At 35.2% G+C, this 13,749-nt stretch overlaps 1 protein-coding gene across 1 annotated transcript; it reads left to right on the forward strand.

Moving 5' to 3' along the window:
* Window positions 1-4,774: 4,774 nt before the first annotated feature.
* On the forward strand, window positions 4,775-5,847 carry LOC140753022 (uncharacterized). Its single transcript, XM_073087371.1, has 2 exons — window positions 4,775-4,997; window positions 5,488-5,847. Exons 1-2 carry the CDS (start codon window positions 4,932-4,934, stop codon window positions 5,845-5,847), a joined length of 426 nt encoding a protein of 141 aa, XP_072943472.1. The 5' UTR covers window positions 4,775-4,931.
* The last annotated feature ends 7,902 nt before the right edge of the window (window positions 5,848-13,749 follow it).

Here is a 13,749-nt window from a genome sequence, read left to right on the forward strand (position 1 = left end):
TCACTTCTTACCACTTGTCATTACCTTGCGCTCGGCGGGATCATACAGCCGTTCTGTATGTGCCCTCTCGCTTCGGTTTTCTACGTGGAAGAGCCGTGTTACCGTATGTGTCTTGTGAAGTGCATAGTGACTACTCCTCGGGAAGACCACGCCGTGCTTTTTTGAGCCCCGTGACCAGGGCCGGATTTAAGGGAGGGCAACCGGGGCGACGGCCCCGGGGCCTCCACAAAAGAGGGGCCCCCACAATAGAGACATCGGATGTTTTTTTTAATTCCGACTAGTAAACACTAGTAAAAAAAATATATCTTTAACTTTGATATTTTTTTCGCTGTTTTACCTTTATCTACAGTATTTTGTACAAACATGAATACTAGAAGAATCTACCTGCGTTTTACAATAAAATATTTATTGAAAAACTCAACTGAAAAAATTGTTCATTTTATTCGGAAAATAATTTGGGGCCAGGGGGCCTCCACTCCTTTGTTGCCCCAAGGTCTCTAGACCTCTAAATCCGGCCCTGCCCGTGACAGTATCATGCGCATCACCAGACCGTCCTTCAGCGTAGACGAGTATAAATAAAAGTAAATTTAATTAAATATTTTTAATTAAAATATCAAAAACCAGACTGCACCAAAAATTAAGCCGAAATAGAATTTCAAAAAACATTATCATTTCCAAAGTATATTTTTGTAATCTCCTTTTAATTTCCTTTATTTCGTTACCCTACTCGATAGGTTTGGTTAACTTTTTAACCGACGTCCCAAAGGAAGAGAGGTTATCTATTTGACACGTACTCGTATATATATATTTTTATGTATGACGAGCGATTTTTTCGCGATGCCGCGACTGATCGACATGATTCATACACCATTGTATGCGACTAATTTCACTGGGGGTCCCATTTCGTGGAAATTTGAATTTTTTTGCCAGTTTTCCCGGAAAATTGGAAAAACACGATTTCTTATACAATTATTTTTTTCATATGAAAGGGTGTTTCATTGCGGTACTTTCCTACCTTGACACAATGATGATCTGATGATTAGAACTTTGAGTTATGGAGTGGAACTCATCATCACTACCTCTGCTTTTTACATATTTTATGATAACTTACCTTCTGCCCACCCAATTCTCATGAAACTTAAAATGAATATTGAGTATCTAGATTAACATCATATGATGAAAAATTAGACCTTCAACCCTTCAACCCTGTTATGCAGAGGTGCCTCTTGCCTCAACCATACAAGTTGGCATTTGGAGCTTACGAATATTTCATAAGGTTGATAAGCAGAGATATATAATGGAAAATGTGACCTTCAACTCTTCAACCCTGATAATGCAGAGGAGCCTCCTGCCTCAACCATACAAGTAAGACATTTGGAACTTACGAATATTTAATAAAGTTGATAAGCAGAGATATACGATGGAAATTTCGACCTTCAACTCCTCAACCCTAATAATACAGAGGTGACTCCTGCCTCAACCATACAAGTTAGGCATTTGGAGCTTACGAATATTTCATAAGGTTGATAAGCAGAGATATATAATGGAAAATGTGACCTTCAACTCTTCAACCCTGATAATGCAGAGGAGCCTCCTGCCTCAACCATACAAGTAAGTCATTTGGAACTTACGAATATTTAATAAAGTTGATAAGCAGAGATATACGATGGAAATTTCGACCTTCAACTCCTCAACCCTGATAATACAGAGGTGCCTCCTGCCTCAACCATTAAAAGTAAGTCATTTGGAACTTACGAATATTTAATAAAGTTGATAAGCAGAGATATACGATGGAAATTTCGACCTTATTTCTAGTTTTAATCTAGAAAGTCACCGTGGATTATGCCTATTGGGGACGTGGTAAGAAAAGAGTCAATAATTAATTGTTATAATATTGCCAAATTAATAATTAAAAAAATTATAATAACAAAATAAAAAAATAACTGATGACACATTATTAGTACACACGTATAATATGTGTATAGTTAAGAGTGCTGACAAATAGTACTCACTTCAGAGCGCTGTAAAACCTTAGCTATTGACTTAATAACAAAATGTTGTGTATAAAAGTTGTTCCTCAAAAAACGAGCTACAAAAATGGTCTGATATAATTTTTTCGTAAAATGATCAAAAACAAAGTTATATCGAAAAATACAGTTTCTTTTCTCGAATTTCTTAACATTTTCCCTTATAACTTTTTTATTTATAGATCTACGACAAAAAGTTACTGGACCAAAGTTGTAGAGAATTTAATTTGCAACAAAGAATACTTATATTTTTTTTATCTGATAAGTAGTTTAAGAGATATATCGTAAAAACCATTTCAACCCCTATTTTCAAGATGGCGGCCGTGGGACAAGGGTGGCGACCCCACAAACTTGGATTTAGCTTTACACTGATCCCCCCTACACTTCAAAAAAATAAAATTGCGTCCTCTAAAAAACGCAACCCCAAATGTAACTTTTCAATGGACTATGGTGCGGGCGAGATATTCCAGTCATGATCTTTAATAACGAGAACTTCGCCTTAGCGGGTAGAAGCGAAGATTGTCTCGTTATTGCATATCTAGTTAGACAGTAAGGTAGATATTTATTAGGTAGCTGATAATAGAAGTAAATAGGTATTTTTGTAAGTAGCAGAATCGACTGTGCAACATTGAGGCGTTCCAACTAAGTTCTCAGGGGTAGCACCGCATCTATTGCCAATGTCAGGTAGGAAAGTATCTTATCTGGGGGTGGCAATAGGTACTTACCATCAAGTTGAATGCATGCTATTAGCTATCCTATAGTATAAAAATGTATTTCATACTTACAAATTTTCCGAAACATTTTTTTCGGACCAGGGGTTTTGTTTTATCATTCAAGTACTGAGGCTAGTTTACATTTTAAATAAGTATTACCTTCTAATATTAAAAAAAAACAGCTATTTGCTATTCCTCAGTACCTACCTTCTTGAATTCAATCAAATATAATTTTCCTTTAATTTTATCATATAAGAAGTCTTTATCTGCTTTACAAAACCTGAAACACATAGCTACACTATACTGGTGCTACAACGCAGACCAGTACATACATGCCAGACATATTATGGTTGTGACATCGCACAAGAATCACGACCGCTTCTGCCACTTTAAATATTAAAGTTACGAGCTCGTATGAGTATAATGTAAATGCAACTTAAATTGTGCGGCTAAAAATAATTACTATTTTTTCGACAAATGTTTATAGTTACATTTGTATTAAGTTGATTTAATAAATAAATGTTTTTTTTTTAACTTTGGATCCATATTAAAATGTCATTCCTACGTATATATAAATATTCATTTAACAATATAACTAATGATTTATAAATTATGTAAATGTTCTTATTTTATATGTATAAGCCTCCGGGAGCATTAATTAATTTTGAGTTACCAGCTGACCCGGCAAACGTTGTGTTGCCATATAAATAAAAAATGTTAAGGGTGAACAACCCTTATCACTTAGGGTATGAAAAATAGATAGTAGCCGATTCTCAGACCTACCGAATATGCATATAAAATTTGGTGAAAATCGGTAAAGCCGTTTCGGAGGAGTACGGTAACTAACATTGTGACACAAGAATTTTATATATACGAGTAAGATATTTTTTTGGCTGTCTACCTACACGACCTACACGACCTCAGTGACTTTAATGACCCAATTAATACGTGTAGTATGAAGTATTCGATGTAATTATCGGAAAAAGTGGGTCAAATAACAATTGTGTTTTGGAATTTTATCGGAGAGTTCATAGAAAATATTTGAAAAGAATCATTAGTAGGATAATTCAAAAATATGTTTTGATGCCAGTAATCAAATCTAATTCTTTAAGAATGGGCAGTATTTTACATAAGTCGACTGCATATTATCTGTTAAATACTAATTATACTTTATATATTATAATAAGAAAATAAGTTTTAAAACTAAAATCAGTCTACGTAAATATAAATGTAAAAGTATGAAATAAGAAATTATTCTTATAGTGTCCTATTCTCTAAAAAGGGATTTGTAAATCATCTATGAAGTAAAATAGCAATTTGTAGTTTATCTATTGATAGATAATATCAGTGTACATTTACAAGTGACAGTTCATACTCAGGAGAAACAATAGGAGGAGTGCAAAAATATTTATAGCAGTCTACCTTTCCAACAATATAAAATATCTAGCAAATATTTGGAGGTGGCCGAGGTCGAACCCGCTATGGTTCGACTCCGGCAACACTACCACCCCACCTACTTTTTCCTTATAGATAGCAGCAGTATTAAGCGCTGCTGTATTCTGGTTTGAAGGCTGTGGTAAAGGAGACATACTTTTTCGATGCATTCCAGCTTAGGCCTCAGGGTTAGCGGCGCATCAGTAGCTGACTTCAGGTAGGAATCTCTCTTGTCTTATCCGTGTTGATTACTGCATGCTAGTCTGCTACTCCTATATTTAAGTACAAAGCTCACATTTTCCAACTTACTTAGCCAGGTAAAGAAGCGAGTAAAACCTAGTAGGTAGGTTTACTGAAGTAATTTAACCTACTAAAGTAATTTATTAATGAATCTCATGTGAATAAGAAAGGATTATGACATTAGCGTCATCCTTTTCTTGCCTTATTAAATCTAACATTGGTATAATTAGGCACTTAGTCTAAAAGTTTTTAATTCATGTTAATTGGGGAAGTAATTAAACCAATTATTTAAGTTAACAAAACTATATAAACACGCTAAATACCTGAACAACATCAAATAATTGTAACGTTTGGGAACCGTGTGGTGTGTATTAATAAACATCGAATAATATACAGATCAAATTAAACAAGTAATTTCATATTGGTGTATTTTAATAAACTTCGAATAATATACAGAACAAATTTAATACCTAATTTATTTCATAAATTAGATAAGTAAGAATTTTCCAAAAGCAATATGCATTCAAAAGTATTTTTGTATGTAACTGTGGTGTGCGCTATCTTTTGTGTCTCTTGGGCTAAGGTAAGCTTTAAAAACCTCTTATTTTAATTATTTCATATGTTTGACCATTCTCTAGAAACGTGTAGGTACCATAATTATGCAGATACTCATATCTATATGACTAATATCCATTATTCACATATAATAATTTAATATTTGTTTGTTATATGCATATTGCATATACAGGGTGAATTTTTCAAACGGGCCTTCAGGGCCAAATCCGAAACTATAAGGATTAGCGAAAAATAATGAAAGGAGTTACGAGGCCGATTTTGATAAAAACTAAAACTACATCATTACTTTTGTAAAATATCTTTTTCCTTAGCCGGGAATCGAACGAGTTCATTTTGATAAAAAATACATCCTCTATATTATTCCACTATCTGATAGTGTTGCTTATAAGGATCAAATTCTGGGAAGTAATGTCATGTGACAAATTAAAAGAAAAGGAAAATTTTGAAGAAAATACACATTCACATTTACTTAAATATAAATTTACATTTTGTTTCAGCTGCACATACGCATCCAGCCCACAGCTGTCCTGGAATTGCGGCAGCACGCAGAACTTTGCGAGAAGGAAACCGGCATTCCCGCTGCAAATCTGAAGAAGATTATCGACTTCCCGCTACCCACCGACAGACCTACGAAAGAGTTCTTCTTTTGCGTCGGCTACAACGCTGGGTATGTTGCGGATAATGGACATTTCCACTTAGATAAGATATCGAGTTTCGAAGCCGTAAATGGCACAAAAGAAGAATATGTGAACATCATTAACGAGTGCAATTCTGTGGAACTAGAAGACCCTATAGAAACGAATTATTCGATGGGCGACTGTCTTCACAGGAACTGTGTTTTCACTGTCGCAAAGTAAACACAGATATGTATTAAATATACCTAAATGTAAAAGTAATGGGTATGTTTTTGGTGTAATAATAATAAAGTTTTAAAAGAAAGTTTATTTATTTATTAAAGGTTGCCAACATTCATTACACCTTTACATTTTAAATTAAACAATACACAAAAGTACAAGGTAAGTGCTAGAATAATTATAGGCAAAGACAGCATGAAAACAAGACATCAATTTACACAAAAATAAAGTTAAATTAAATAAATTAAAGTTAGTCGTATTAATGTTTTTATTTATTTTATATTTAGGGCCTGAAGATTTTTTTATCTATAAAAGCGTTACAGATATTTAATTATGAAAGAAATTAAATAGCTATAGTAGTTATATGTAGTATTTAATTCCTGTCAGCTTTCATGTGGGTAGATGTAACAATTCCACGACGGTTATCGTAATGTCGTTGTAGTGTCATTTCTTACCACTACTCATTTACTTATGGCGAGATTACCTTTTGGCGAGATCATACAGCCGTTCTGTATGTGCCCTCTTCGAATAGAAAATTATTTAATAATATATCCACATTAAAATTGTAACTTTTATAGATACAAATTTAGATCATAGTGCTAGATAAAATATTCTTATTAAATAAAATATCCCGACGGAAAAATAATCAGAGCTGTGTTCAATATAATATTTCACAGTACACACTTGACTCAGGTTGCAATTCATCCTATTCACGCAAAATCCACACGTGCTACATAACGTCAGCTCCGGTAATCTGAACGACTTGTGTTTTATCCGGCATCTGTGCATTATCCGGTCCGTCACAGGTTTTCACGTCGGATAAAAACTATGTGAGCGAAATTTATATAAAATGTAATCTATTTCTTTTAGTGGAGTTTTAAGATTCGTGTTATGGGTTTGAAAGATGATAACTAGTCATTGACACGAGACATTCTAACTTAGTTCCCGACGGTACCAATTTGTAGTTGATGTTGGATAAAACAGGTAGGTGTAAGGTAGGTCTTATATATGCCGAAAACACGGAGCGTTCCAAGTTAGTCCTCAGTTGAAGTTTAAGTAGAAGTCTAATCACATTCATTGATGATTGCAGCCGTCCACACACTGGTATGAGCAATGGGTACACCACCAGATAGGAAATTAAAAACTATTTGTTATTATAATTTCTTAAAAAGAAACAACACGAATAAGGTAATCTATCTTTCTTCTAATTTCAAGAGCTTTTCAATGTCTCACTGCTGGGCTGGTGCAGCGGGCCCAATACTGGCACTGGTACCTTTTATTTATTTATCAAATTGGGTGTTTTTAGTTACACTTACATCATTAAAAATCCCGTAAATATAAACGTAATTCATAATCGCGTCATGCAATGTCGATATCGGATAGGACTTTGCGCAACCCTCTTACAAGTATACATTACATGTCACCTCGTATATTTATTTTGGCGAAAGTTCACTCCCAAAGAGGGTCAGGCGACCATTTGTCATACACGCTATACTTGCCTAAGTAGCAACTTCGTACCAACTTGCATTTTTCATTACTTACAACTTTGAGTCCCACAAGACCACGCTCTACCGTAATCTCTACCCTGTTCCTGACGTACAAGGTTCAAAATCCGACATTTCTGTAGTTCCGTGAGATTTTTTGTGGCAAACTAAAGTCATCTATTAATCAAATTGTCACCTTCGTGTCGGGGCGGGCGTTTATCGCCGTTTTGATATTAATCTGTAATTAATTTCGAAATGTAATTGAAACTTAGCGATAGGAAACTTTTTGTACATTGTAGGTGGGTAAAAGTTATTTTTCGCGTGGATTAGGATAGAGTGAGGCTTTGTAACAAAATTTAGTAGGATTTTATATGTGTGTAATGTATTAGGTACGTAAATAGATAAAGACTTTCGGAAGAGCCCTTGCTTTGTTTTATGATATAAAACGGAAGTAATAAAATACTATCGGATGTCATGGGGTAAATACTTATAATTTGCCATCAAATGAATACTCATATTCGCTAATTACAAAATCTATCAAACCAACCAATGTCCAATGCATTTTTCCGCTAGGATTTTCTTCGCGTAATTTGCAATACTTAAATAAGACACCGTGACAATATTCCATTCACAATGCACAGAACAAATTTTAAAAAATGTCCTTGAAATTAGCATTAAGATTTAGCGGACATGAGCTCCTTTAGCTACCGACCATAGCTATCATGTCGTACAACAAGATTTATGTTCGTACGTGTTAAGTGTGTTAAACGAAAAGCCGCGGGGTAGGCTATGATAACGATTTGTGGCTTACAGGGTTACTCCGCAAACATACTCTGCCCATGTTTGTTGGAAGACCTCAGACTTTTGTTTATCTATTGGTACCATTCGGCTATTGAAATTGTTTATAGTTCAAATATAAGTGGTATTGTTTATGTAGGTATGATTTGTTTGGCTGTTTGCTTAGGAGTTTATAAGTAAACAGATATTAATAATAGTATTTGGTTAAATATTGAATACATTGTAAAATCATTATTTCTTGTATTTATCGGATATAATGATAATATCTTTCTGATATTTAACATTTTTATCAACAATCATCACCATCATATGTACCTACATACATCAAGTTTTCACGAAAATGTTATCAAAGCCTCAAATTCAAATAATGAGATATTATAGTAACTCCCTATTTTAAATTAGAACTTCATTACAATAGTAGGCACTTAACTTGAAAATAAACACCTTAAATCCAAAGTTAAGAATCTAATTAAGTCGTGAAATTAGCCCGAACATCTCACCAAGCGTTGCACGGATGAATAAACATTATACCATTTATCCATCAACGTCTTCACTTCAATCCGAGTCCATTGTTACGTGTTGAATAATTGCGGCCAACAAATTAATGAGTTTAGAACAAGACCCGGACAGGACAGGATTGCGACGATTAATCTCCCGAATCAACAGCGGTCGACTCATCAGGACTTTACAAACTAACCTGTAGGTTTGTTTACTAACTGAATATTATGGTAAAAAAGACATATTGTTACGGTTACAAGTAACAACCCTAGTATATAAGCTTTTTATTGACATCAAAAAAGGAGGTTCTGCATTCAAGAGTTATGTATATAGGTAGGTACCTATGTATGTTTGCATGTCCGCGTGAAACAGATAATACAAACTGCATTTACATAATTAAGTAAATAAATTATAAATATAGCTACGAACATATATAGATGTCACAATTTTGAGAAAGCAACAGTATATATATCTTGTATATAGCCGCGAATATAAATGTTCCGATTTTCAGAAAACAATTTTATAGCCGTGTCCTTCGAAACAAACATTGTACCGAATCGAAGCACATTCGACATCGACGTATATTCGACATCCCATATTGTCGATTGTCGAGATTGATATTGGAGCTAAACTATAGTTATTTGAGCTACGCTACGCTATACGCGGCTATGCTATAGGTCTTTAGAGGCCACGTGCTGCGGAAATTGAGGGAGCGTACGTTCCGTTATTATATTTTGTTGAAGCATCTTTCAGTGAATGCAGTTATGAAACGAGGGCTTTTACTAAAAGGATTTTGTCATCGGGGTTCGAGCTATTATGTTCAGTAGAAAATGAAGTGCAATAGGTATTGTGTATTGTCATGCATAGGGTAATCCGAGTTTAAACTTTCGCTAATAAATATATCTAAATTACTGTTTTAAAAACCTAATTCAGGATAGACCTCAGACCTAATGTCATAATATCTTGAAGGTGGTTGAACCCTTTGTGGTTCGGCTCCGGCGGCACCACCACCACACCTATTTCTGCCTAATAACAGCAGTGTTACGCCCTGCTGTATTCCGGTTTAAAGGGTATGGTAAGGGAGACAGACTTTTCCGAGGCGTTCCAGCTTAGTTAGGGATAGCGGCAAATCTGTGGCCGACCTCAGGTAGGAATATCTAATCCTATCTGGGGTTCATTACAAATGTCCATGGGCGGCAGTAGCCACTTACCATCAGGTGGACTGCATGCTCGTCTGCTACTCCTATATTATAAAAAAAAGTCAGGGTTTAATTTTTGTCTCTTCAATATCAAATATTTTTAGAGTAAAGTTACCGGGATCAAAACAGTTAGGTAAAAATTAACATGTTCAAATAGTTCAAACAATTATATAATGAGACTGAGATCAGCTACTTGTGATCGAAATCTCTGTAACTACAAATTTATACATTGTGTAAAAATAAAGCATAACTTTCTTTTTATAGGTAGTTAAAATTATAATTTTCATGATTATTACGCCCGTTCTTTGGGTTCACGCCGATACAAGTTATTTACCTAAAACCCTTCGCGACTCTTACACATTATTTCGCAAGTGTCCCGTGCCGACAAGCTGTCACGTTGAAGCTTAACAAAAGACAGCAACCCAATAAGGACGTAAACTAGACGAAATAGTTTTGGCACACAAACATACATAAACCATTTGTTACTTGTTACTTGCTACCATTTGTTGTTACTTATCATGTCTATATTTCTAAGTAAAATGTTGCAAAACTTGCTATAACCCTTTATATTTCCCACTGCTGGGAACGAGTCTCTCTCGATAACTGAGTGAGGCATACGCTACCACACTGCTCCAATGTGGAGGGCTTAGGGACAAACCAGTGTCGCTTGTTTTTAAACTGCCCATAAGGCCTCCAACGAGGCCAAAAGACTGCTATTCTATGATAACAACCGGGACCGTCGTTTCCTCCGAAGCATGGAAGCGCGTATGGTATGTTGCCACTAGCGGTAACCCATCCAACTTCCGATTATTCCCGATGTTGATAAACTTTTGCCAGTTTAAATCTACACAATCGCTGTATATGGGTACTTTACATTAACTGAAAATACTTTTATACACAGTCGTTCTGTTATCATTTTGTTTTCTAAGAACGATTATAAGGATGGGTACTACGAAGAGTTTGAGTAAAATGCAAAATAAAAGAAGGTTTTCTCCAAATCGTAAATCAAGCCACTCTGCCAAGTGGCGCTACAGGGCCTGAGGGTACGCGGTTCCATTGTACCTAAAATAACACAATACTTTTATAGGGTTTATTTAGAAGGAAGTTATAAGGTTTTTATTTATATACTAGATGTGAATAGTGACAAGATGATGAACTAGTAAGAGATAGATAATTAACAGTTAAGCAACATATAGAAACAAAAAAAACCCACAAAATATGATAATCCAAAATAACTTTATGATGGAGGGCTTATTTTCAGAGAGTGAGATTTGAGATTTCCGGGTTCAGTCCCCGGCTAAGAATTTATCATGAAACTATATTTTACAGTCTGAGTAAAAAACTACCGTTTTTACTTACCTTTCTGTAAAAACCGATCTAATGACGTAACAATATGAATATTCACAAAAATAGTTTCCTGTTAAAAAATAAGAGTGCGTTTTGCAATGCTAATTGAAACGAACATACCGTTAAATATATGTATGAACATTTAAAAACACCTCGCATACCCCAATAAACGCAATTTGTAAAACAAAAATATTTCGGAAAGCGTTCGTTACCGAGCGATGTGTGATATATCCGTATCATCGAATGTATTCTACTAACGAACCGGTTACATTCATTTATTTGATCACGGAAATTGATTCACATTGCCCATTTTAAAAAAAATATATTGTGAGTTATAGTTATAAAATATTTCCCAGCGCAGTACAGAGGCTTATAACTCTTTCTTTTCTATGCTTATAATTTTTTGTCGGTGAGAGATGGCGCCACTCGTTTCTAAATCACGCTGTCAAAATTTTATAAGCATAGATTCTGCACTAAATTATTATCGTTCTTTATAATATGACGGGTAAGGCTGGCCGGAAATCTCGCTTTACTAATTTTATTCGAAAAAGGCAACCAAAATTTAACTATTCGATCGACAATTTAAGCTTTCACAAACATTTTTTTCATGACCCTTTATTTTTCATCATCGCATTTTTTTGGCATTAAACAGTTGAAAAAAAATACAATATTTGTGCAATTTAATAAAATATCAAAGCGAATGAAACATAGCAAAATATAAGGATAATAGTGCCGTACATAGTAGAGAAGTGGAAAACGTTCCACAAGTGATGGAAGTGTGAGCACTTATCAAAAAACATATTCCCGCTGCGAAAGAAATCGATTGAAAGAGTTATTGTGGAGCAATTACAGGAAAAACAATTTTTCAAATAATGTAATACTTTTGGTTCTCGTGTAATAATAATAGTATTTCGTATAACCAATAACAATACTAAACCTTTATACAGAATAAGCCTTATGTGTTGTTTCTGTGGTCTAATTTTCATTTTTTTTACCCTACTGCCGAGGGTAATGTTTTCGAGCGTATGTATGTCACACTCTTTGGCACACCCTTCTTTTTTTTGTTTACGAGGGGGAAACCTTCAAAAGGTACCCGATGCCGCGGGAGCGACGCAGGGTTATGTGGGATTCTTACCGCATTAAAACCCCCCCGGTGGCCGTCCTCGGCGCTGCGTTGAGGGCTCCGGGATCTCCAAAGGAACGCAACCGGATTCCTCTAAGCATCTTGCCCCGTCGGGCTCTACCCTGGTGAGTATAAAACTCGCCACATCCTCTGGTGTGTACAACGGCATGCGGCCACACATACCGCCGTCCATCCCGGGGTCGTTGGCCGGGCGGTTCGAGCTCCCTCTATTGACGCCCTCTACCCCGGAAGCCCCTTTTAGTCACCTCTTACGACAGGCAGGAGATACCGTAGCCCTATTCTGGTCCCGGAACTACAGGAACAAAATACTTACACGCCTTACACCTCAAACAGCTTGACGGATTTAATATATGAGGAGTCGTTGGATTCGTCTAAATTCTGGACGTAACATAGCGTTTTAATTTTTCAGCAGTCTGATTTTTATTTGTATAATTATTCGGCCAGTTAACATTGTAAGTGTAATACTTACGTCCCTAAAATTAATATTACGGAGATTGTCTCAGTACCTTAAATTTTTAATGTACACTTGTTTTTTCTGTTCCATGGTACAATGTATGACTAAGATTAACAAAACTTGCAAAATGTAATGTCCTCTTTTGTAAATGTTTCTCGCTCATAAATTTTAGGTAAAGACGAGCGAAAGATAATTATAAAAGTATTTATAGCTTTATTGTTGTCTTTGGTCTTAAATCAGAGTTGATGGATAGCCTAATGATAATGTCAAATGGACTTCGTGTCCGACGTATCTATCTCATTTTAAAGGAATCCAATAATGCCGTAATTTTGTAATGGCCTAGCTGTATCTAATATTTTTAGAATCGCTTCAATCTTGCTCCATCCTGCCTGCAATGAGGACAATCTCAATAAATTGCTCAAAAATTAGATATCAAGTTTATATCGGGAGGCGATGCGGGTGAAACGAAACACTGCGATATACAAAGGCAATAAAAATAAATTGGACGCAGCTAGTATGGCTCTAGTCCGCCGTTTTATATTGGAGTTATATTCCGCTGTCCGCTTCACCCCGGCCTCCCCAAATGAAGCTACGATCTTCTCCCCAAACTAATGTTTGCTCTTGGCCTTTCTTGTGTTAGGGTTTTATGGCGTATTCCTTTTATTTTTAGGGAAGACGACGACCAATAACGTTAATTAGATATCCCGTAAGGTATGATAACTTTTTTGAAGTGATGATTAGTATAATAGTTATTTTAAAAAGCCAACATTACAAAAATCATGATTTGGCGCCGGATTCCATTCTCACCTAGGTTTTTACCCACGGCGAATTTATATAAAGTTTTTTTACTTCAAACTTTAAAAAGAGATATATTAAATTAAACAATAAATTAATTAAATATTCGTCGTAATCATAATTAAATATTAAACAGGATAAGCAGGCTATCATGTGTTACGTGCACAATTTCTTTTTAACAATGCA

The sequence above is a fragment of the Epargyreus clarus genome, unplaced genomic scaffold, assembly GCF_041222505.1.
Source record: "Epargyreus clarus isolate Ecla_fem2 unplaced genomic scaffold, WU_Ecla_fem_2.2 ptg000026l, whole genome shotgun sequence".
In the NCBI taxonomy this organism is placed as follows: Eukaryota; Metazoa; Arthropoda; class Insecta; order Lepidoptera; family Hesperiidae; genus Epargyreus; species Epargyreus clarus.

Excerpts from the sequence above, each read along its gene's own strand:
- LOC140753022 (XM_073087371.1), top strand. The coding sequence starts at position 4,932 with ATGCATTCAAAAGTATTTTTGTATGTAACTGTGGTGTGCGCTATCTTT. Across the intron at positions 4,998-5,487 it reads TTTGTGTCTCTTGGGCTAAG|CTGCACATACGCATCCAGCC; the intron begins GTAAGCTTTAAA and ends ATTTTGTTTCAG.